Source organism: Pleuronectes platessa, chromosome 20 (assembly GCF_947347685.1).
Source record: "Pleuronectes platessa chromosome 20, fPlePla1.1, whole genome shotgun sequence".
Taxonomy (NCBI): domain Eukaryota; kingdom Metazoa; phylum Chordata; class Actinopteri; order Pleuronectiformes; family Pleuronectidae; genus Pleuronectes; species Pleuronectes platessa.
In genome coordinates this window covers 7,980,444-8,004,730 of record NC_070645.1, presented here as the reverse complement: position 1 = coordinate 8,004,730, position 24,287 = coordinate 7,980,444, and the positions used below count along the sequence as shown (strand labels likewise).

General features: G+C 45.8%; 3 protein-coding genes across 4 annotated transcripts; 1 reads left to right on the top strand and 2 right to left on the bottom strand.

Moving 5' to 3' along the window:
• Positions 1-567: 567 nt before the first annotated feature.
• LOC128426028 (basic helix-loop-helix domain-containing protein USF3) lies at positions 568-9,678 on the bottom strand. The gene is made up of 7 exons (XM_053412885.1): positions 9,537-9,678; positions 8,878-9,002; positions 8,739-8,770; positions 8,571-8,653; positions 8,360-8,456; positions 3,290-8,241; positions 568-2,922 (listed from the first exon to the last, which is right to left on the bottom strand). Exons 2-7 carry the CDS (start codon positions 8,919-8,921, stop codon positions 1,114-1,116), a joined length of 7,017 nt encoding a protein of 2,338 aa, XP_053268860.1. The 5' UTR covers positions 8,922-9,002; positions 9,537-9,678; the 3' UTR covers positions 568-1,113.
• Positions 9,679-9,871: 193 nt separating this feature from the next.
• On the bottom strand, positions 9,872-13,927 carry naa50 (N-alpha-acetyltransferase 50, NatE catalytic subunit). 2 transcript variants are annotated; one of them, XM_053412740.1, is made up of 5 exons: positions 13,709-13,927; positions 12,131-12,264; positions 11,678-11,797; positions 11,518-11,584; positions 9,872-11,320 (listed from the first exon to the last, which is right to left on the bottom strand). In XM_053412740.1, exons 1-5 carry the CDS (start codon positions 13,714-13,716, stop codon positions 11,143-11,145), a joined length of 507 nt encoding a protein of 168 aa, XP_053268715.1. In that variant the 5' UTR covers positions 13,717-13,927; the 3' UTR covers positions 9,872-11,142. The 2 variants fall into 2 exon arrangements, with proteins under 2 accessions (XP_053268715.1, XP_053268714.1); XM_053412739.1 differs by having other exon boundaries at positions 12,131-12,267; positions 13,709-13,923.
• A 921-nt stretch (positions 13,928-14,848) lies between these two features.
• On the top strand, positions 14,849-24,215 carry atp6v1ab (ATPase H+ transporting V1 subunit Ab). The gene is made up of 15 exons (XM_053412263.1): positions 14,849-15,004; positions 17,817-17,920; positions 18,060-18,188; positions 18,511-18,725; positions 18,819-18,956; positions 19,053-19,204; positions 19,307-19,469; positions 19,553-19,661; positions 19,790-19,912; positions 20,791-20,905; positions 21,011-21,074; positions 21,164-21,367; positions 21,449-21,543; positions 21,708-21,879; positions 23,524-24,215. The coding sequence occupies exons 2-15, from the start codon at positions 17,839-17,841 to the stop codon at positions 23,614-23,616; spliced, it is 1,854 nt and encodes a 617-aa protein (XP_053268238.1). The 5' UTR covers positions 14,849-15,004; positions 17,817-17,838; the 3' UTR covers positions 23,617-24,215.
• Positions 24,216-24,287: the final 72 nt, after the last annotated feature.

The following is a 24,287-nucleotide window of genomic DNA, read 5'->3' as shown; positions in this document are numbered from 1 at the left end:
CTTTCCATTATACACAGAGGTAGTGGCATCCAACCACACATGTCAGGTAACTGATAAGAGGGGAAATATATGCTTGAAATTAGGATGCAAAATATGAAGCCATGAAACAAAGGATATCAAATTAATTCATTACAAACAATTGACAAGTCTCAACCTGATGGGCGTGCACTGAACAACCCTGAACTAACCTCATCTCCTCCCCTGTGCACTGACCATAGACTGTTTATTAACATATAATGAATATATCCCTTTGCATAGTCTATGGTTTTGAATATAATAATAATATAATGATTTAAGATGCAGCCACAAAACTTTGTAGGTGTGTAGTTGAGATAGAAATGAAGTCGGGTGTAGTCTGACCCCTGATCAATGACTTCTCATGTAGCACAATGACACAATGACTAAAAGTGAAAATAGATAATTAACTGTGTGATTTCTTTGTGAATTTTTTTATGTCGTTTTCTGCTGATTCAGTTTGCACCAGCCTCAGAGATGGTACAACAAATTACTGAATTCAAGCGCCTCCTAGTGGATCATGAGTCTAAGAGTAAACACACAATTCTCAAGTTTGCAGCAAGTACAAAAGGTCTTCTTATAAACTTTATTAATCAATTTTGTATTTACAAATACATACATAGTCTAACAATTCTGATATGAAACATTGGTATTTACAAAATAGCTCTTGGGGAAAAAACAAAACAGATTCTGTACAGTACAACCTGATAAGTTAGTAAATTACATTGGTAGGTGACTGTGCAGGTTTCTTTATGACCGAGAATACATTGAATTCAAGTCCTCAAACTAAACCTTGATTTTGTTTTACTACCAAAGAGTCGGTTTCACCAACACTTCAAACAAAGAGCTTTTATGTCCCCAAAGTCAAAATGATTCTTGAAATATTACAAATCATAACATCAAATGTACGACACGGGAACATGTTTGAGATTGAAATCGTGTGAATATGTAAACAACGGAAATCTCCACCAGATGTGTGAGAAATATCGATCGAGCAACTGTTCATCTGGTGCTTCACATCCATTTAAAAGAGCGTGTCTCGAACAGAAACCTCGACTTTCACTTGAGAGCAGCATAAATATGCAGCAGGAGCTGTCCTCACACGGCCGAGCTGCCGTCGTGGCCCAGAATGTGGCTGATGTTGTGGGCAGGGCGATTTGGCTGCTTGCTTGAGTCGGCAGACGAGGTGTTGGAGAGCGACAGCAGGGGAGACATGGGCATGGACGAGCCGTCAGTGGGCATGCCAGTGGCGATCTCGGGGAACAGAGAGGTGAGGCTGAAGTTGGATATGTGAGGGGTGATTCCCGACGAGTTGGTGATAGGCATCGGGGGCATATCTGGGAGCAGCGAGAAGCTGGTCTGACCAAAACCCACAGGGCGCGGCGGGGAAAGGATCGAGCCGAAGCGGTTGTTGAGTTGAGGAGCGCTGCCTTTGTCGGCACTGGGGCTGGTAAACATTTGGTTGGGAAAGTATTGAAGGGTGACGTCACTGGGAAGGCTGGGATGTGTTGCTGGAGAATAGGAGGGATAGAAGGAGGGTAAAGTATTCTGGGGCTCCACAGGGAGAAGGGCGGGTGTACGGGAGGCGTTTGACTGACTGACCGGAGGGATGAATGTGGAGTTGGGGTTGATGGGAGGAGGATTCATTCCTCCCTCGGGAATAAAAGGGAAACCAAAGTTCTGTGTTATGTGTTGCTCAGGAACCAGGTTGTTTTCACTGGGAACCTGACCACCATCAGCCATGAAGCGAACGATAGTGCTGCGCCGCGCGTCTCCTCCAGACTGTGGTCGGCCCAGCAGCACCCCTCCTCCAGAGGGCAGAGGTAGGTGGCCCTCTGGCTCGAAGGGGTTGCTCGATCTCAGAGCACCGGACCGAGGTCGGTCCCCGGGTCGCAGCTTGGTGGGCTGAGTATCCCGGGTGATGTGCCTGGAGTGCTGGCTGACAGCAGTGGGCGGTCTGGAGGGCGCCGAGGAGCGGCCTGGCTCAGAGCTGCTGTGGGGAGTTGGAGGATGGGGGAGACCTGCTCGTACACCTGGGCCTCCGTGCATGTTGCTGCTAACCTGAGAAATATGGCCCTTGTTGCCTTCTCCGAGCCTCATAGCTGCAGCCTTATGCGTCTGCGGCCCACTGGGGTTGGAGGCCTTGGCCTGAATGTCTCCTGAGGAGCTTCCAGGCACACAGCTGTAGTCCATGCTGACTGGGGGGCAGCACTGCACCGCTCGCTGGTGGTTGCTCTGCTCAGGAAGGTGGGGGGAGAGGAGGCTTTGCATAAAACTCTGGTGACAAGCTTCCTGCTCTCGGGGCAGCGGCGGTCCGACATGTACTCCTTGTGAACCAGGATGAGCTACACTGTAGCCGCCGCGGTTCCTGCTGTCTGCGGGAGGGCCAACATTCATCCTGAACCCTCCCTGCTGCTGCCCCTGAGGGCCCCTCTGAGAAGGAGGCACTGACTTAGTTGTCATGTCACTTCCACGAGATACCTGCAGCTCGAAACCACTGAGTTGATGTGCTCCTCCACTCATAGCCTTGAAGGGCGGACACTCTGAGACCCGCTGAACATCAGCGGACCCTGGATGATCTGAAGGCGGGCGGCTCTGTGGGTTGTGTGAGATATTGGCCTTCCCTCGCGACGTGTCCAGGTAACCGCAGAGCTCTGGCTGGTCCTGGCTGGTGACGTGTCCAGATTGTAGGTGAAGACCCATGCGTTGCTGCTGGTCACCATTTGTGGGACTTTTACCGATGAGCGCCTCCGCAGAGTAACTGGAAACACGATGGCGTTCCTGGCGTGATGGAGCGCAGGCGAGCTCGGACGACCGGGACACGGGATTGCTGGGAGGAGAGATGAGCTGCTGCTCCAGGGTCCTGGAGCTCATCATCCTCTGCATAGCATTATGATCCTGACCAGACTGAGGGGGGCAGAACATAAACATCATTAATCTGTGCTTTCAGCTAGGTTACTGTGAAACATATTATTCTATAATCTTTCCTGAAGGTTCCCATATTGATATTAAGTATTTACTATTTTGTATGTAACCACAGACAGGAAAATAATCAAATCAGTGCAAGTAGGTACTGAACAGCTGATATCTGATATGATTTAAATGGTAAATAAATATGGATTGTTTTGCGTTCTGTTAAATAGTTGGTTAAATGTTTATTTTTTGGGGTCAAATGTATCAACTAATCTAAAAAACATTTTTAATACCAGTTACATTATAAGCAACGAAGCTCAATTTAAACACTGCAGGAGACCAAGTCTGTGACACTACCCACCTTGAGGTGTTCCTGCTGAGCCAGGTGGTTACTGTGGTGGGCCCTGGATCCTGCTGACTGGGCTTCGCAGCTCTTCTCCTGGTGTCTGAAGTGTTGCTGCTGCTGGATCTGCTGCTGTAGATGCTGCTGGTGTCGGGAGTGGGAGCTCTGCTGTTGCTGTAGCTGCTGTTGGTGTTGCTGATGCTGCGTCTGGGGCTGCTGTTGAAGTGCCTGCTGTTGGTGCTGCTGGGGGTGAGACTGTTGGTGTTGCGGTGGCTGTTGATGCTGCTGCGATTGTTGGTGTGACTGTTGCGGGTGTTGCTGCGACTGCTGCGTGTGCTGCTGATGTTGCGTTTGTTGTTGATGCGAGTGCTGCTGCTGCTGCTGCTGAACTCCGGACTTCTCCAGGTGATGTGGCTTCTGTTGCAGCACAGCCGGTGAACCCGTCTGATTTCCTCTGACCGGTCCCCGCTTCTTCTGCACGTGCTGTTGCTGCTGCTGCTGCTGCTGCTGCTGCTGCTCTTGTTGCTGCTGCTGAAGCGCCCTCTGGTGTAGTGAGTGGCGCTGTCCAAGGTCAGGCTGTGTCAGGTGGTGTTGCAGATGATACAGATGGTGTCTCTGCTGCTCTTGCTGTTGCTGTTTCATGTAAAGGTTCCCCCCCAGGTGTTGGCCGGGCTGGGCTGCAGGATGCTGCGGGTGACCCTGGGGCAGGTGAAGCACCCCTGGCTGGATCTGCTCAGGGGGCCCTTGAGGAGCACAGTGCCCATCTGGGGGTCGCACTACTGGGCTCATGAAAGAATTTGTGGAGAAGAGGGGCCCTCCACTTTCTGAGTTAATCCTTGTCATGACACCCGAGGAGGTGGGCAGCAGCTGTCCCATCATCTGGCTGTGATCAGGAGCTTTAATTTCCATATGGGTGACACTGGCGGCCGATGGAGGACAAAGCTTGGGACGTTTTCCAGTGTTAAGCATCACCGCTTCCTGGGACTGACGCTTAGAGATAATCTTCACTTGTCGCTCGCCAACGCCAGCTCCAGTCTGAGCCCTCATCAGCGCAGTTTTCATGGGGTTGTATTCGTTCGGCTGAGCTGCACCTGAGCAGGGCGAGAGGGCGTTGTTTGAGACTTGGGATATGTGGGCTGAGGTCCCCACAGGCGAGGGAACTGAGCCCTGTTGGCCAGCCAGACTGGGGGAACTGGGGTAGGGCTGCTGACTGGAGCTGGGTCTTATTAGGTTGTTGACACTGAGGCTGGCCCCAGTACCACTCTGGGCTGAGCTCTGAGTCTGGACCTGGGGGAGCGACTGCGACTGGGAGTAAGAAATGTTTTGTTGATGTCTGCTTCCATTCGGTGCACTGACAGACCCCTCCCCCACTTGTCTTCTGACCGACACATGGACAGCGGGTTTAACTGTATCCATGGCCTTAGTCACTTTTGCTTGCTGTCCATTTGAGCCTCTTTCTTTACTGTTCGAAACCGGTGAGGGTTTGGGAGGCTCCCATTGGTTCGTAATAGGGTTAGACGAACCTGTGTTGTCCCCAGTGCAGCCTCCACTCCTCCTCCCAGGGCTGTCCTGTTCTAGCATGGCCAGGGCAAGCATCTCTGCCTGCTCCGACGTGAATGTAAATGTTCCAAAGGGGCCTGATGATGCACCAATACTGTGGCCCTGAGGAAGCATGGACGCCACGGAGAAACCTCTGCCTCCTCCAGCTCCTGTAGACATGGGAGAATCAGTCTGTCGGCTAGATGTCATAGGGTGCTCCAAAGTTTGATCATCAAGGTTTGTGTACACCTGCTGCGACAGGGCAAAGTCCTTTCTAGAGGGAGCGTCAGAGGTCACTGCCATCAAACTCTCCTTCCCTGCTGCTGTGGAGTGTTTCTCTTCCTGGGTCTCTCTGTCTCTTCTGGGGGCCGGAGGTGGTTTAACCTCAGTGGGATGGCAGATGGAGGGATGGGATATGTTTATATCACTCAGCTGTGATGGTGCTTTGCTTGCAGTGACTCTTTTGCTAAACTCTGAACTCGTTGAGGCGACGGAAACAGAGCTATGGGCTGAAGATAACATTGGTGCAGGTGATGAGAGCGCCACAGTTATGGACCCAGAGGATGAAGTGGTGGGCTGAGGCTGAGGTTTATTACAGGGCACAGGGGCTTGGGTGTTGGATCTCTGAGGAGGACATACAGATGTTGGTGTGCTGGCTTGCTGATTTGAAGATACAGGTGCTGTTGTTGTGACGTTGCTGTCGCAGACCGGAGTCGAACATGCAGTGCAAACAGTGGTGGACGTGTACACACTCTCAGTGGCACCTGCCGAGCTGACCACAGACCTGCTCTGTCTCGAAGCAGCAGTGGTGGCAGCTGACTTGCTTTGTGTTGTACTGGCTGCCGTACTGGTGGTTGGCTGTTTAACCTCTGGTACTGAGACTTTGGTTACCGCCGAATTGTTGCCAGAAACTACCGCTGGTTTACTCTCTATGACCACAGCTGCACTAACCGATGGCTTCACTGGTGTGGCACTGACCGTTGTTACAGGAGTTGCCGTAGAGCCAGTATAAGTTTGAGTGGATATAGCATCACTCTGAGATGCACTGACTAAACTTTTGCTCTGTGAATTTGATTGACTGACTATATTTGTCTCACTAGATGAACTAGAGACAATGATTTTTGTTGTGTTTTGTGTAGAGGTTACATTTCCTGTAGCTTCACTGCTCTCTTTACTTGTGACAGCTGTGGTACACGTGGGGGCAGTGTCTGTGATTTTTAGAGTGGAGGATGGTAAAACTTGAGATACTGTAGTTTGAACTGTCTGACTCTCTCCTGCAGCAGTCGGGGGCTTCGCTGAAACAACAACAGCAGGCTGCACCTGAATGAGCTCCTTTTTCATGACAGGTTTCGTCCTTTTAGCTGTTGCTCTCTTTGTTTTCAAAGGTGTGCGAACCCTCTTTCCAGAAGGCTTAGAGGCATTAACCACCAGCCCTGATGTGACTGGGGTCAAACAAGGGACCTGCAGCTGCTGGACAGGTATAGCAAGTGTGGTTCCAGAGACAGGCACTGGAGCAGGAGGCTGCTGCTGCTGTGGCTGCTTCGGTTGGACGACTGCTAACTGAGCAGCTGCAGGCTGACCATTGTTCTGACTAGAAATGGTAATTGGGAGGCCCTGAGAGATGCTCTGGTTGAGACTGCTGAGGGCCCCTAAACTGTTGAGGGCCACATTAGTAGTTGGTTCCTCTGTGGTTGTCGGCTGGATCAGCTGGAGTGTACTGTGGCCACCCCCGGAAATTGCTTTGTCAGAGGTCTTAATGGGCTGCAAGGCGAAAACTTGGCCATTCACAGTGATAGTTTGTGGGGTTGAAGGAACCGGGGGAGAAGACGATGCCTGGGTGACGTGTAGGGGTTGGCTCATTGGAGGCGGAACAGGACGTGGAAGGATGTGCACCAGCTGCTTCCCTCCAACACTATGTAATGAAGTGATAGACGTTGAACTGCTGGTTGTGGATATTTGAGTGGACACTGCTGCAGGTACTGCAGATGGAACGGCGGCAGGCAACATGCCAACCTGAGGGGCAGGTGCAGCCTGATTGGGTGCCTGGATGATCACAATATGCTGACAGGGTGTCTGATTGGTTATTTCCTCCCTTACAACTGACTGGGTGGGGCAAGTGCTGGCCTGCTGCAGGAAGACCACACTTGGGTTGTTAGAGTTCTGTGGTGCTGTTACACCTGAGGCTGTTGTTCCGCTCGGGTTTACCTGCAGCACCTGCATGGTCTGGAGAAGTGGCAGCAGGGCTGGCTGAGGCTGAGGAATGAGGGCTGTTGCAGGACTGGGAAGCAACGACCCCTGTTGAAGGACAGCGGGCTGGGGCTGCGACACAACAGCAGGATGGGCCACCACAGCTGGCTGGGGTACTATGGCTGACTGAGGGAGAACAGCACACTGTGGCTGGGGGGCTAGGACAGGCTGAGGATGTGCCTGGTTCAAGACAGCAGGCTGTAGCTGGGGAGGTCTCTGAAAGGGCTGCGTTTGAATGTGGGCAGTAATGGGTGCCTGCTGTACAGGGACATTCGATTGCATCTGTATTTGAATTGGCTGAACAGATGGTTTGTTGCCCACCGGACACAGAGTCACCTGCTGAACAGTCTGGGTTGTGTTACTGACCTCTGGGGTGGGTAGACTCTGGCAAACTGGCTGTACGGTGTTCCCCGCGATCTGCAGTGTTGTCCAGGTAGTCTGTGTGCTGCCTGCTGCGCCTGCCCTAAGAAGGGCTTGACTGTTGGGGACTGCACTGTAACTTACTGTCCTGATGGCAGTGTCCTGTGTGACCCAAGAGGCAACCTCTGCGGCTGTCGCTCTGGTTACAGTCTGGGTAAATGTGGGGAAAGTGGACACAGGCAAAGCAGAGCTTTCAGTGGGGAGCTGCGGAACCGAGGTGGCTGTTAACGTGAGAGCCTGGGCTGGGGTGGCAGGTTGCGTTTGCTGGGACAGGGCTGTCGGGATCTGGAGAGTGATGTAAGACACAGAGGGTGGCAAGTTGGGGGCTGCAACTGGTGTCTCCACCACACACTGCTCTACAACTCTCAAGCCTGGCATTGACTGGTTGGGTGTGACAGTCGACCCAGGAAGAAGTGCAGGGGTGGAAGAAGAAGTATTTACTTGCAGCAGGGCTCCGTTAACCCTCAACCTGCCACTAACCTCAGATGGTGGCTGAAGAATTAAGGCTTCCGATGGCTGTTTCCCAGGGCTATTCTCCATCCCTGCTGGGCACATTACATTCCCATTGGAATAGACGATGATCCCTTTTGGTAGCTGGTGAGTAGGCGGCACCTTTTCCACATTGGCACAGCGTTGTTTTCCCTTCCAGTGGATAGTGGGGTCCTCGAGAATGTTGACGTCATGGGCTTTGAGGAGCTCGATGTAGTGAGCACTCTCCTTCCTGAGCTCCTCCATCTGACGCCTCAGCCGACGGATCTCCTCCGCTGCACAGAGGACACGTGCACACAATCAATCACTTATGCACTTTAATGACTTCAGTTAGAATCTAACTATGAGCAAATCAAAATATATGTGTGAGGTGTACACTTGTAAAAACTTTACCTTGGACTTTATCTCCTCCCTCCAGAAGCATTGCGTCATTTTGTTTCTTCAACTCAGTGATGTAGCGAAAAGCCTGGTCCAATATCATATTTTTGCTCTACAGATAAAGAGGATGAAGATCTGATATTAATTTATACCATATGTACAGACAATATTATGAGCATAACATGTTACTGAGTAAGATAAATAATAATGTAAGCTTGTCCATTACCTGTTTAAGTGCCTGGGAACAGGGCAGAAGATTACCAATGCGGTTAATCCCAGTGTTAATCTTCTCTTTTCTGTGTCTCTCAACTAAAAATAGAAGGTTATAAACTTGAATGATCTCCAGTTACAGAAACACATACTCAACTGAAACATAGGACAGGAGATATTTTACCTGCATTGTGAGATTCTTTGTTTTTCTTCTTTCTGTACAAAAAATTATTGAGATCACAAATTGAATTACATTTGGCTGAAATCTACCTGTATTCAAAATTTGGTTTCAAAACACAACAACTAGCAGATGAGAGCCTTACTTGGGTTTACGACCAGGAGTCTGAGTTTCCGTCATCTCTGGCATCCTGTCCTAACAGTTGCCTTAGGGTTAAAGTGCCGGTCAACACATTTAATAACTGGACCTTAAATCCATCCCGTGTCCAACCTGGAACGAATAAAGCATCGGGGCAGAGGATGAAGTATACTGGAGCATAATGACACTGGAACACGAGGGATAACAAGTATGTAGGTTGAATTAACCTACAGTAATGTTGTCATGCTATCATACAGAATAGATGATATAGTTCTCAGAAGATGCTGTTAAGCTGCATTGAGGTTGTACCACAACGACTAGATGCTAACAAGCTTGTGTAAACCAACCTAGCTCCACAGCTCACTTCAAACTCATCTACCTGCATATTACACCCTTACAACTGTTCAACCATTAGCAGCTGTGACGGCGAGTGGCTTCCGCTTCACGGTGGCGACAGTAAACGATGTCCAGATAATTATCCCCTCACTTAAATGACAAGAAACTAGCATTCTGAGCCAATAGCTATTCAGCTAGCTTTATGTTAGCTAGATGGCTAGCAGCTAGCTTAGCTCCCCGTTACCGACATGATTACAGCGTCAATTAATGGTGGATTTCTCCGCGTCGGCGCTGATAACCAGCAGCTGACGGAGGCCCGTGTTTACTAACCTGTTGCCTCGGCATGTTGGAGCCTGTCGGTCTCTGTGGGAACTTTGAGTTTGGATGCTAGCAAAGCTTTCCACTCAACTCATCTCTCAAAACAATCTGGGTAAACCAAACTTGCGCTCACACATGAGGAGCTGACAGCCAATAGGAGTGCAGATGTGGGAGGTGTCAGCCAATCGGGAAGTGTTAAATGGGATGCAGGGGCGGGTTTACAGCGAATGCACCCAGATATTTCTACTGTACATTTTTCTGTACACGTTTTTCTCCAACCATTTTTCACTGTATTCAGGTAATGATTCACTATGAACATGTAGAAAAAGAAAAACATTTACAACACATTTACTGCAAATAGTAATTCCTTTATTTAGATGTTAAAAAGTCTTACAATATAGAGCTCCAGAAAAGATAAAATTCTTCAAAGAAAGAAAAAAACATGCTTATACTACAGTAGAGAGGACAACACTCTCCTTGCATGCAGAGGGATCAGAGCTTCCTCTGGGTTATACACTGTTTTAGAAGACCATACCCAAACTTCAAAACTGAGTCTCAGAAACTCACAAAGCAGCAGAGGCTGAGGCAGGAAGTTTGAGAAGACCATTTGTGCACGGTGGCAACATAAGGTGACAAAGGTGTTTAAGGCAAGATGTCTCTAATCACTTCCAAGTGTTTAGAGACACAAATCCAAACACACCTTTATTGTACCACTGAAAATAATGCCCAAATCCAATCCTAAAGAGCCAATCTGTTGTTATTCGGACATTCCACACAGGACATTGCACACATTCAATACAATATTTAGTTTCTTTTACTCCTCAATGTTTTTACTCTTGGTCGTAAAACCCAGGAGAACCTCTGAACCTTTTGCCTCCTCAATGTAAAAAATAAAAAATAACAGAAACAGTTGAAAGGGGAATTAAATTAACAGGCTGGTAAATAGTTATTCAGAAATTATGAGTGGCGACAACATCTTCCCACCACCGCAAAACCGTTCAGCCTTCCTTTTGCCTGTAACGAGGGGATGCATTTCTGCTTTTGCCCCTACAGACATAACATATCAACAAACTGATTCATTTCCCATGCATCCCAGGGCTCAGGTGGTGAGGGAATAGAGTTGTGACTCTTCCATGTAACCACTCAAAGTGTCACTTCGAGCTGATCAGCTGGGATTTGTGTGTCAGTGATGGTCTTTCAAACACTTTTACTGCTTCTAACCAACTGTTTTCCCTTGCGCCACGGTATAGATATGCCCCCATTAGCTTGAACAACCGCATAAAAACAACTCAAACACAAACAGTATGATTTGCAAACACCACACCCTCCCCCAAGTCTAAAACTGTCTGAAGTTGGCAACGTTGTCAATACTAACACGTTTGGATACTGAGCTTTTTGTCACTTTCTATTTTCTGTATGAGGAAAGGGGAGCAATAAAATATGCAAAATCAAAGGGGACCCCTTTGCAAAATAAATGCAGCAATTTTTGTACTTTAAATTTGTTTTTCTCTTTTTAGCGTCCTTTGAAGAAAGTGTTGAATGTGTCGACCCTGGGGCATTTGTCACAGTTCTGTTTCTGTGGAGGCGAGCACATCGCTGCTCTTTCCATGTTGTGCCCCTACTCTCCCTTCTGAAGCTCTCCGGTGGGCGGTGCACATGGGCTGCGCAGGCTCTTCTGCAACACATGGGCATCTGCCGGCTCTATCCTCTTGTAGTAATTCTTTTTTGTTTCAATGATCTCAAATCCAAACTTCTGATAAAAGTCGATGGCGGACTCGTTGCTGATCTGCACGTGACTGCAAGGATGGAAAAAATAAGTTTAGTTAGAGGTAGGAAAGATGAGGGCTGAAAGACAGGGTCAGTTGGAACATTATCTGTAAAAAGAATCAAAGTAATTTACCCTGAAAATACACATTAATGAAAAAATAAACTCCCGTTTGCTAATCTACAAAAATCTAGTCCCCATTGTCCCTCTCTACAATTAGACACTCACAGGTAAATGTTGTCAAAAGTTCCGTCCTTCTCACAGATGTTTAGCACATGATTCAGCATCTTCGTACCTGAGAAGAGACACATTGGCAAAGTTGGAAAACAAAAAAACCCAAGATCACAAATTGCATTACAGCGTCTCGAGGAGATTCAAAGCTCCTTACCAATTCCGAGTCTACGGTAGGGTGCTAGACAGCCGAGTGTCATGATGTACAGTCTCTTCTGGTTCTGAGAGTGGTCCACTCTGCAGCACACAGCACCCACTGCAATGTCATTGAAGTATGCTGCAAGACAAAGAAGCAGAGACAGGGATTCACCACCAAAACCTAGGGAATCCCTAACGTTGTATAACGTAGAAAGTTATGACTTATGAATTGCATAGTAGAGAAATCTGAGGGTTTATTCTCACAGAAATATTATATTATGTGGTACTGAAGGAGTTATTTAAAAATACTTTTCATTCATGTGGTTGTTAAATCTGCTGCTTGTACCAAGGACTGAATACTGTCAGTGTTGTTTGATCTTCTCAACTCTTTTTCAGTTGTAAGACTTTTTTCTGTTTAAAAATGATTTATTTGTCATTTTCTTGGATGTGGGCTACATAATGCATCTCTTACCTAGCTTTGCAAGCTCCCCCACTTCCAGCACATCTTTGTAAAACTTGTCGTTGTAGCTGACAGGGAAGATGACCTGGTTCAGGCGTTTAAGCTGCTTGATGTTGTGGGGAGTCACGTCCCCCAACTCGATCCGGCTACTGGAACAAGAGCGTAACGGTCAAATGGCTGACAACAGGTAGACAATCAGATTGAGATTTTTTCACCTCAAAAGTCATTAGAGTGTGAAAACAGCTGGTCACCCTGTCTCGATAACTTAAAGCTCTAGGTCTGCTGATTAGTTGAAATCTTGTTTTCCCAAACCAACCGAATGGATAAATCTTTTTAAAAGAGTAACATTGTTTATAGAGTCAGTGCCAAATAAAGTATCAACTCTAAGTAATTAATTTCTGGGTCATTTTTTTTAAGATAAATGTCTAATATTACTGAATTGCAGCTTGTGGCTGTGATGGGTCTATTTAAGCATTGTTAATTAGTCACACAAATGATTGGCAGGTTACTTGATAATCAAAATGATCATTAGTGGCAGCAGTGATTAATCCCCTAAGTCTGGTCATGCAACAAGCAAACCAGAGTAAGTGGAAGGTCAGTCACTGCTCCACAGACCTCCTCCTACAGCACAGAGGAATGACAGGCAGTTGAATTTAGTAAACAACCATATCTGGAGCTAATGATTGAGTCTTATCTGTATATCTATTATGGTGCACCTGTTAAAGTCCAGAGTAAGAACTCTGATTTATGTCTCAGTGAGTGACCCAAACACAACAGTCCATTTAGCCTGGTTGAGTGGGTCACTGGGGTATTTTTAGTATGAACACACATCCAAAAACAGCTGTCGGTCACGTGTGTTGTTCGATGGGATGTGAAGAGCCAGCATCTGCACGCGCACACACACTTTACTCGGGGATGTTTGTGGAATCCTGACTGAAGAATTGAGAAAGAAGTGTGTTAATCGCCCTCGTGTCATCGGAGGATCGCGACTTTAGCCACAGAAGCGTTCGGGAAAACGTGAAGCCTCTCTGTTGGAGCGTCACTTTGACAGATCACGTTGCACCGAGCAAGCTGCCACTCACTGAAGTTGGTGTCGGGTGTAATGTTAACTCAGCTGACACCGAGTTGAGCAACTCCACGGATCGTTCAGCATCCAGTCGGGTCGTATAGTTGACAGACGAGGCTGAGTGAGCTCAAATTCAACTGAGCTGTTGTCGACTTCGATGTGAACAGACAAATGATCTGGGAGGCAGCGGCTGACATTTAGCTTAGCTCCACCAGGTTTACTGACTCAGCTTCCCGGCAGCAGCTAGCTAGTTAGCTTTGATCGTTAGCGACTTAAACCGACCGAGAAGCGGGTTAACGTAACGAGAAGAGTCGTGACAGAAGCAGCTTAGCATCGATGCTATCGTTTGCATTTTCTGTCTGGCACCTGAGACCAGGTAGCTTGGCAAGCTAGCGAGTTAGTTAGCTAGCTAGCTAGCCTCGCCGTCTGCTCCCCGCCTCCTCTTGTAGGGAGGAGGAAAAAAAGACATGACAAACTTTACTCGTGCTAAGCTACTTATTCTCGACTCAAAAGCTCACACTCACCCTTTCATTGTAAACAGATATTATCCCTTATTTTCGATGGGGCCGAACTTTGCCGTAGTTTGGGGTGAGAAGGAGGAAATTTGACAGAGTTGGGGTCGGGGATGGCTCCCGTGTTACCCTCCACATGTAGCTAGTTGCGCTGGTTGCTGTTAGCTTAGCCGCCGCACTCCTCCACGACTGTGGAGCCCCTCAACTCTGACCCCCGCATGCGCACAACCACTGCTGCAGATCCGCCGGGGACTTCTTTCACCTGGGTTTGGTCTGTCAGGCTGCACCGCGCCTACACATTGCACGGACAGTATTTCCATATTTATACCTAAAAAACTTCCAGGGCTCCAGGGATGAAACTATAAATTGTTTAATTCATAAAAACGAATCAACTCTTTAAGTCTTATTGAAGCAAAAATGTTTTAGCATTTAAAACTATAAACTGTAGGAAACATTGGTGGACTTTCTAATGATTAATAAACTATTAATCACCAAACCTATAATATGTAATTTACATGAAAGTGTCCTCAAATTACTATGTTTTTAGGGCCTGAACACTGACAGGCACTGACAGACAGTGAGGCCCTATTGACATTTTAAGTATTATTAGTGCCTGAACACTGACAGAGAGTGGTCCTATTGAAATTGTAAGGATACCTCTCATTATTTTTCAGGAAAATGAATTGGCTTCTTGAGGGCTTTAATATGCTCAAATTCTAACCAAAATTTGCAGAAAAAACATGGTTAAAATAGTATTTTCCTTTATTTTCGTTTTTTAATTTGATTAAAAAATATATATTTGAGGGCAGCCAACAGTGCATTTATGAAAGATAATAAATGTGCACTGCCAAACCAAAGGATTTTTTATATCGGCTGTGAATCAGGGCATTTAATAACAAAGTATGGCAACTAACAGTGTAGTCATATTTAGGTATATTTCAGTTTGAGATGATCCTGGATGCAGTTTTGTTTATTTTGTCAGAGGACATTAGTTTTGTAGACTGAATAGTTATAGTTATAACAAAACCAGCTCAGTGCAGGAAATGAACCTACAAACTGAAACAAAACAGGAGTATAAAGTTTCGCTGGCTCGCTGGTGCTCGGCCCTTTAAAATCTCTGCGGCGTATCCTGGGAGGCGGATCCAAAATGGCGGCGGTTGCAGTGGCCGCCCGCGTCAGTAAAAACCACTGAGCGAGAGGCAAGTGAATGAAGTCAGCTGACCTCAGTCCGCTGTCACGCATCTCCCTGGAGCTCCCGTCGTCTCTCAGCCGAGTCGAGACGCCGAACCGCCGCTTCCCCATCACACGGTGAGTGTCCTGCTCACGTTCACCGCCATGTTACAAACCGACATTTGACTTTTGTCGTGACTCGATGATGAAGCCGTTCGTTTATCGCGCTGCGATGGAAAAAAAAAACGCTTGTGCCAGCAAACGCGAACCAGGCCGAGAGACCAGAGTCGTTGTTTTCATTAAAGCGAATAACACACCCAGCTAACTGGGCTTATTTACTGGGAATAAAAAACGGGACTAAGGGGGGATGACAGACATTGTTTACGATGTGTGGGATGAATTTGAACGCTGCAGGATGTAGCTAGCTAAAGCAGAAATCCCCCTTTCACAGCAAAGAGCCCTGTTCACCATGTTTTCCTTTATATACATGTTACCTCACCTATGACTTGTCTGTTATAAACACATACAGTCACATTCAGTCATGTGATCATCCACCTGCATCCAAAGCCCGTGCAGTTAACAGGAGTGTGTGAGGAGGTTGTGTGTGGCCCTCTCACATACATGTCACATTTCTCAGCCTGCACAGACCTCAAGTATGTGCATGTACACATCTCAGTGTCATCTCACTTTCTCTTTGCTGCAATGTTCAATGATGAGCATCAAGAGACAAATCCTGAGCTGTAGGGATGAAACCCAACCAGCCCTCTCCTCTCTGTGCCTGGCTAACAACCCAGCTTCCCTTCTTTCTACTTTAATATCTGGTATTTAACATCAGATCTCTCCTTCCTCTATTCCCCCTCTACCAATTCATCACAGCTAGCAAAGCTACAGCTAAGGTCAGTGGTAGGATGCATGAAGGAGGAAGTTATCTTTAGTAAGCCACATGCTCATTATTCTGCAGAGGGACCGTGTTGCTCCAGTGTTTCCACAGACCGATCAAATGTGGACTTCCCAGTTTTGCACCATGCCTGTTTTTCCACTTCCTTAAAGAGACCCACTCAGATGCCAGTCAGTCATGTGCCAGGATCATATGACCAACTGCTGCCTCTCTTTGTCCGTGACTCTATAATCTGGGAGTTATGAGCCAATGTTTGATTATTTAGATGAGAATTTATGTCACAAATCATCTTATATATATACACCACGAAAGTCTTTATAAAATGTTTTATACGTTATTGTAGTTTGATCTGCGTGGTTTATATAAACAACCAGGTAGGGGATGGTCTCTGATGAATTAATCATGAAAACAATAGGCCTTATCTTCCCTCTGTATGCTGCAGTTTGAGGGCTCTTTAAAAAAACATGATTAAGACATTGATACCACGATAGTTCAAGTTTATGTGTTGATATTCAAGATGTTCCCAGTTTGCCATTGAATTAAAACACAAATAATTAGATGTTTACAAAAGCAAAAATAATAGGGCTTGGCAGTAAAACAATAACAATGTTATAATTATTGTAATATGAAGTTCAATATATATGTTGATATATTATTTTTGCCTTGGTGGAGTACAGTGAGTTGGCAAAACAAGTAAATAATCGACCTCAGGTTTTCCTCAAAGAAAATTTTAAAAACACAACTTTCACGTAAGAGCAAAAATCAGTCTTTAAACTTAACACAGATAAAAATCACATTCAATTAGATTTTTAATCGATATATTTATCATTGCCATATCGACAGCCCTCAAAGAAGATGTGGTCTGGTTTTGGTCTCTTAAAAAAAGAAATTTGACCAGGGAGAGAGAGTATTGCCCTTTTTCAAAGGTGTAGTTGTAATCCCTGCATTGACCTGTTGGTGGAGCTGCTGTTCCCTGCACAGATGGTGTAAGCATCTGAGCGTAAACGGGAAGATCTGTGCATCAGTGGGAAGGTCAAGAAAAGGACACAGATGTAGTGTGTGATGGGATTGTCGGATAGAGAAAGAGAAATGAGGGATTCAATAACCGCATGTGTGTTTGATCTCTCCTCGCTGAAACACACAGTACACTGCAGCTCATACCGCACCTCAGTGTGTTAACGGCCTCTGCAGTCACGACTGGTGACAGCTTGTGTTTGTGCTGCTCCTGCATGTAGCTGAGGGTCGATTCTACAGATGTGACCTAAATAAGTGAGGGACAATGTGAATAATAGGATAGAAAATTAGATTTAGAGATATTAAACATAATAAAAAAAGGAGCAAGCTTTGTGTTACTGTCTGTACACATGTGAAGGGGAAATGGAGGAAGACGCTGCAGTGCGTGGGATTCCCCTCTTTTGTTAGCCTGACACGTCACTCTGACTGTAGTACTGAGGATCGGGGATGTGTGTGCAGCCAAGAGGGTGTGTGCAGGGGGAACAGGGGGGGTTGCAGCCTCGATCAGGCTCTGTAACACTGAGAGATATGGGGTTGTGAGCAGTAATGTTGCTGTATTTTCCTTGAGGTTAGCATTGTTGCAAGAGGCAGTGCCAAGGCAGGCTCCTATTTGTCAGTATATTTAAGTTTGGCTCGGTGGTACTGTTTAGCACTGAATCTGTTATTTTCTTAATGAGTTTGCATCATTTTGCTCATTTCAGTCAGTGCTTTTCCTGGGATTCCTTGGACATAATCCCTTATCCCTGTGAACAGCACCATAAACAAAGTGGAAAAGCAAAGGTTGATTTCACAGTTGTCATAGATTGGTGCCGTTTTACCTCAGATGAAGTGAGCCGTCATCACAGTAAACAAAGCCTCAGTTTCACTTCAACACAGGTGACTGGTGCTAATAAAATCCTTAGTTATTAAAATGGAGACGTAGATCTTGTTGTGGCTGTTGACAGCTACTGTAACACTCCTCTGTTTCATTTTCTCTTTCCCTCAGTTCTACTTTGTTAAATGTTTTTCTCATATTATTCTTCTCCTCTCTCCTCACAGTTAGACGACTAAACCTGTGAAGATGGACACGTCCAAGCTGCCCATGATCAGGGATGAGGAAAGAGAGAGCGAGTTTGGATATGTTCATGGAGTCTCTGGACCAGGTTAGCCACCACACAGACACTCACACCACACACAGTCGTTTTTTGATATAGCTGCCCCAACAAACACGTCCGCATCCGTGTAACGACACCAGGCTAAATGCATTTCTTCTCATGATTTATACCACGCTTGTATTTCTAGTGGTGACAGCCACAGCCATGGCGGGAGCAGCCATGTATGAGCTGGTGCGTGTCGGCCACAGTGAGCTGGTGGGAGAGATCATCAGGTTGGAGGGAGACATGGCGACCATCCAGGTCTACGAGGAGACATGTATCCTTACTGTTAAACAATGTCCCCCCCGTATGTCCAAACAGACCTGAGTCTTGGTATAATTATTACTGTTGTTGATATCATTTGTTGGCTTGATAACCCTAATAGTACCAGATTTGGTTCATGTAATGCAAAAGCTAATGAATTACCTAGGGCAAACTGACTTTTGTGTTTAATAGTCTCTGTTTCATAACGGTCATGATTCTAAGATTAAGTGTGGAGCTGTTGTTCTAGACTGAACTTAGTAGTGTGTACTCATCTTCTTTGAGACACTGTTCTGAGCTCTTACACAAACATTAGATTTTCCTGAGCTTGAGCACAGCTGGTGTGTCGGTTGGAGATCCTGTTCTGCGAACGGGGAAGCCTCTGTCTGTCGAGCTGGGTCCAGGAATCATGGGGTCCATCTTTGATGGTATCCAACGACCCCTAAAGGACATCAATGACATGACACAGAGTATCTACATCCCCAGAGGCGTTAACATCGGAGCCCTGAACCGAGACCTCAAGTGGGAGTTTACTCCCTGCAAGAGCTTGCGGGTTTGTGTCTTTGCAAACTGTTTCTTTTCACGATGGAATAGTTAGCTGAATTAGATTCACAGTAGTAAATCTCCTCTCCTTTCTTACTGTTAGGTTGGCAGTCACATCACAGGGGGAGACATCTATGGCAATGTGTTTGAGAACTCCCTCATCACGCATAAGATCATGCTGCCCCCCAAGAACAGAGGCACCGTGACTTACGTGGCTCCTCCTGGGAACTATGACGTTACCGTGAGTTCAACAAGCCTCCATCTTGAGCTCTGCTAAATTCGAAGTGACTTTTAGGTGTTGCTTTGTTTTTTTAACGTGTGTGTTTTGGTTTGCTAGGATGTGGTGATGGAGCTGGAGTTTGAGGGCGTGAAGGAGAAGTTCACCATGGTGCAGGTGTGGCCTGTCAGACAAGTGCGGCCTGTCACAGAGAAGCTGCCTGCCAATCACCCGCTGCTGACTGGACAGAGAGTTCTGGATGCCCTTTTCCCGTGAGTCCTACATCCACCTTTTCATTCGAAACATTTAGAGAAAAACAGTTTACTTGTCTTTAAAGCCATTTTGACTTTTTTTTGTCTGTTTCCTTTGTGAAGATGTGTGCAAGGAGGTACCACAGCCATCCCAGGAGCCTTTGGTTGTGGTAAGACTGTCATCTCCCAGTCCCTGTCCAAGTACTCCAACAGTGATGTCATCGTTTACGTCGGCTGTGGGGAGCGTGGTAACGAGATGTCAGAAGTACTGAGAGACTTCCCTGAGGTGAGTAGTGCCACCATCACTTTTCATACTGGTTAGAGTGACTTGACAGGTAACTGACATTGCTAGTGTGGTCTGACCGACAGCTGACCATGGAGGTTGGTGGGAAGACGGAGAGCATCATGAAGAGAACAGCACTGGTGGCCAACACCTCCAACATGCCTGTAGCTGCCAGAGAAGCCTCCATCTACACAGGTAACGGCAAATCACAATGAAAACAATCAGCAGTGTTACTTAATGGATGACTCATTCATTCTTATTCTGTGATCGCTTGTAGATTAGCTCCCATGAGCCTTGTGCACTGATTGACTTTGTTTCGGCAGGAATCACGCTGTCTGAGTACTTCAGAGACATGGGGTACAACGTGAGCATGATGGCCGACTCCACCTCTCGTTGGGCCGAGGCTCTCAGGGAGATTTCTGGCCGTCTGGCTGAGATGCCTGCTGGTAAGTTTAGAGGCTGCTGGAGTTTATAAAAAAGCTGTTTCACGCTTCAGTAATAAATTCTTGGCAATGGGGAATAAAGAAAAACACTCACATGGCATCAGGGGGTAAATTCAGCCAGCTATCGGCCTCAAACTTCAAACTGGATTAAAGGAGACTAGAAAATCATTTGGGAGTAAATCACATGTTTTTTTAGTGATTGGCTTCTGCTTTATAAAAGGAAGTAGCCGTGACCGTGCACAATTCTTTTTTGCTGATCCTATAAAGAACAACGCTCTCATTTCCTCCTTTGACTTCTCGTATCAGTGTGAGAAGGAACAACCTTTTATTAAGTAAATGATAGGAAGACTTTACATTTTTTGTTTGTTGCTTAATTCCCAAATTTGGAACCTTTAGTCAGAACATCAAATAGCACAAGGTTGTATAATCTAACTGTAGCTAGATTGATTAAACCATTAAGAACTTTGCTAATCCAAAATTAATCAGAAACAATACAGAGGGAACCGGGTTTTTTTTAATGCCCAAAACAAAATTTAGAACAAGGAGTCTATGAATATTTGAACGAGTGCTTCTTTGGGTTATAGCAATCATTTTAGTAGAATTTCATGTAAATCAGATCAGTCGTTTTTATGTAAACCTGCAGTCAATCAAACAAATGGCAATGGAAACGTAATCCCCTTGGCAGAGGTGATATGTATGTGAATCTGTGCTAAGACCTGAATTCACCTCTACAGTCCTCTGTGTTCACATTGGAGCTCACGCCTCTTTGTTTTGAAAGAGAGCCAGTTGGGTGATGCAGTGTTCAGTCGATTTATCTCCGTGAAGCAGATTTGTCGGTTATGTTGTGTATAAAAATCTGTTATTTTTAAATCTGCCCACAGACAGTGGATATCCTGCCTACCTTGGTGCTCGTCTCGCCTCCTTCTATGAGCGTGCCGGCAGGGTGAAGTGTCTGGGCAACCCTGAGAGAGAGGGCAGCGTCAGTATCGTAGGGGCGTGAGTACAGCTTTACATCACTAGGGGGAGACAGTACTTTGCACATGTCATGTTGACAGTAACTGGAGGACAACAACAGTTAAATGAAAATGTTTCTCTCCTCAGTGTTTCACCTCCTGGCGGTGACTTCTCTGACCCTGTCACTTCAGCCACACTCGGTATTGTACAGGTAAATAATCAAACTCTGATCTTATGGTCACTTGAACTAAGTAGCTAAGTTGTTTTCAGTATTTCAGTTGCCGTGCTCTCTTCTCTCAGGTTTTCTGGGGTCTGGATAAGAAGCTGGCACAGAGGAAGCACTTCCCTTCTGTCAACTGGCTGATCAGCTACAGCAAATACACCCGAGCTCTCGATGAGTATTACGACAAGCACTTCCCGGAATTTGTGCCCCTGCGTACCAAGTCCAAGGAAATCCTGCAGGAGGAGGAGGACCTGGCTGAGATTGTGCAGCTCGTTGGAAAGGTAACTCAGTGAGAAGCTGATTCTGCAGAAATATCACATTGTGAAGCAGCTGCTGACCTGATCACGACTTTGATTTAACAGGCTTCACTCGCAGAAACGGATAAAATCACGCTGGAAGTGGCCAAACTGATTAAAGACGACTTCTTGCAGCAGAATGGTTACACACCTTATGACAGGTAATGTTACTCTTCCTCCTACCTGGTCTCAAAGGGAAACATCGGAGTTTAGTTTTTTTGTCACTGTAAATCTGATTTGTCCTAAATAGGCATTTTAAAGCCTAAAACAGAATTATTGATTTCATCTCTTGATCACTGATCACTTTAACTGATGCTCTCTTCAGGTTCTGTCCCTTCTATAAGACGGTGGGCATTCTCTCCAACACGATCGCTTTCTACGACATGGCTCGGCACGCGGTGGAGACCACAGCTCAGAGCGACAACAAGATCACCTGGGCCATGATCAAGGAGCACATGGGAGAAATCCTCTACAGGCTCAGCTCAATGAAATTCAAGGTGTGTGGGTGTCTGCCTTATGTATGAACATAGTGGTTCTCAGGTTTATTTTCAAGTTGTTAAAACACAATTCACACAAGCTGTTTATTCCAAAAAAAATAACTTTGAGAAAACCAAAGTAGGGGAGAGCGGGGTAATGTGGGAAATTTTTTACATTTGCTCCCCTCTAGGCGAGCTAAAATTATATATCAGTAAAATTTACACATTTCCCATTAATTCAGGATGTTTTCTAGCAATGTAAATGATCAGAATGTCTTCAGGACAAAGGGCAGTGAAAATATGATTGTTTTAAAAAAAGTGGTCTTGTGTCCCACTTTACCCCGTAGCTGGGGTAAAGTGGGACACTTACTTTTTCCACTTTAAAACTACCATAACAACACATGTTGTAATAGTTAAAATCCTGACAACCACACATTCCAAAACTAATGTCGGACTAGTAACAGAATCATGGGGATTGGTCAATTAAGCACATTTATGATTATTATGATTCATGTGATCTCTTGCACATCCTAGCTTACCGGCACAATGTTTCTCTGTCCAATTGGCAGGGACAGGGATATTGTTTTTCTCTGCGTATTCAAATGCCAGTTCACGGCACTTAACTGGAGCAAGGCCATGGAACTGGTCAGCTAGTTGTTTCAAGTGTTTAACAAGCTCCTCCTCCATCTCATCTGTGAATATTCTCTTTACCTCAGCTACTGCACCCCAGGCTACTGATTTTACTTTCCCTTTCTCTTTTTCTTTATGAATCTTTTGAGGGTTGTCTTATCAATATTTCTATCCCTTCCAGCTTTTCTTAAGGACTTCTTTCCTTGCATGACCTCAGCGGCTGCACTCTCCATCTCTGTGAGGGGTGTTTGGCCCCATGTTGTCTTCCTGGTGTAGTTTCTTGGCATGATGGCTTTTCTACAATGTTTATGACATTAAAAATAAAACATATATAATGTAATATAACATTAAAATATGTTTAAGACTAAACTTAACTTGTGCTTCATGGTGGGGTAAAGTGAGACATTGTCCCACTTTACCCCACAGCATTTGTCCCACTTTACCCCGAAGCCACAATTTTAGAAAAACAACATCTCTTAGCAATTCAGGCTAATCTTCAGCTAGCATCAATCACATGGTTTTATATGTTGGAAGTTCACCAACATGTATGATATAAGTTTTTCTACCTGATTCAATTTGTTTTGACACAACAGTTGATTAAGTTCAAAGCAAGAAAATTTACTTTTACATGCAAAAAACACATTTATGTGAAAAAACATACTTTCCACAGCACCAGCACCAACTTCACCTTCATGGCAAGGGGGGAATGGGAGGGGCTTGAAAACATAATGGTCACATTACCACAAATGTGTTCCGCTGCCTAGATACAGGGGGTGTTTCACATCACCCGATGTCCCACATTACCCCACTCTCCCCTACTGAGTGACTGTATCAAGTCCTTCTGTGCATCATCCCAGAAGGAAGGGAAAGTGTATTTCTTTTGTTTAACTCACTTCCAATGAGAGGACCTTATGTTTGTGAGAACACGGTGATAATGCAGGTCATTGTTAAAACATCACAGATGATACTAAAGATCCTGCTCGGCCGGTTTGTTTTCTTCTCACGCTCTAAGAATATGTTCCTACATCTGTGCAGGACCCAGTGAAGGACGGCGAGGTGAAGATCAAGGCCGAGTATGCTCAGCTGTTGGAGGACATGCAGAACAGCTTCCGTACATTGGAGGAATAGACTTCCGCCTTTGGAGACCTCTCCGATGTTCATCTCTGACCCCTTCCACTGCAGAATCACATTCCGCCTCCTCGAACTCCCAGATCCTGTGCGTGCTCCCCCGTGTTCCTCTGCTGGTGATTGTGTGCACAGTTGTATGTGGAAGGAAAAGAGAAAGTTGTACTGTATTAATTCTTCTTTGTAGCCTCGTATAGGCTCACTCTGGATCCTCTGCCTGATCACAGGTCACTTGTGTGTTCTGATTTAATGTGTTCAAATGAGGGATCCTCTTCGCCTTCTTTCTCTGTTGTTTACATGATTGCTGCCTGTGTAGCTGTGTTGCTCTTCCTGAAGAGGCGTGTTCAGTTGATGTAATGTAATTCATGGACCATCTGTACAGAAGAGTATTGAATATAAATTTAATAAGATCAGTCTATTTATTGCCAGCATTTTGACGTGAAGGCTTTGCTGTTCTTTTTTTTCTTGTTTTGTTTTTATGGTTGTGTTTCATGCTGTTCTGTGTACTTTACTGTGTGAATGTGTCAATCTCTGACGCTCTGCTGTTCAATGCTTTCATTGTGTTACTCCCAAAGAATTAAAACGTGGGGCAAAAAGAATAATGTGTGTGTGCTTGTTCCCTGTTTGACTTCATGGTTTCTCAACATGCTGTGGAACTGGTCTTTCTGCATAAC

Coding starts and splice junctions, on each gene's coding strand:
- LOC128426028 (XM_053412885.1), bottom strand. CDS start 8,921: ATGCCAGAGATGACGGAAACTCAGACTCCTGGTCGTAAACCCAA. Junction 8,771..8,877: donor ACTCCTGGTCGTAAACCCAA/GTAAGGCTCTCA, acceptor TTTTTTGTACAG/AAAGAAGAAAAACAAAGAAT. Junction 8,242..8,359: donor GGGAGGAGATAAAGTCCAAG/GTAAAGTTTTTA, acceptor TCCTCTGTGCAG/CGGAGGAGATCCGTCGGCTG.
- naa50 (XM_053412739.1), bottom strand. Junction 11,798..12,130: donor GGGGGAGCTTGCAAAGCTAG/GTAAGAGATGCA, acceptor TTTGTCTTGCAG/CATACTTCAATGACATTGCA. Junction 11,321..11,517: donor ACTTTTGACAACATTTACCT/GTGAGTGTCTAA, acceptor CCATCCTTGCAG/TCACGTGCAGATCAGCAACG.
- atp6v1ab (XM_053412263.1), top strand. CDS start 17,839: ATGGACACGTCCAAGCTGCCCATGATCAGGGATGAGGAAAGAGAGAGC. Junction 19,662..19,789: donor AGAAGCCTCCATCTACACAG/GTAACGGCAAAT, acceptor TTGTTTCGGCAG/GAATCACGCTGTCTGAGTAC. Junction 21,368..21,448: donor TTGTGCAGCTCGTTGGAAAG/GTAACTCAGTGA, acceptor TTGATTTAACAG/GCTTCACTCGCAGAAACGGA.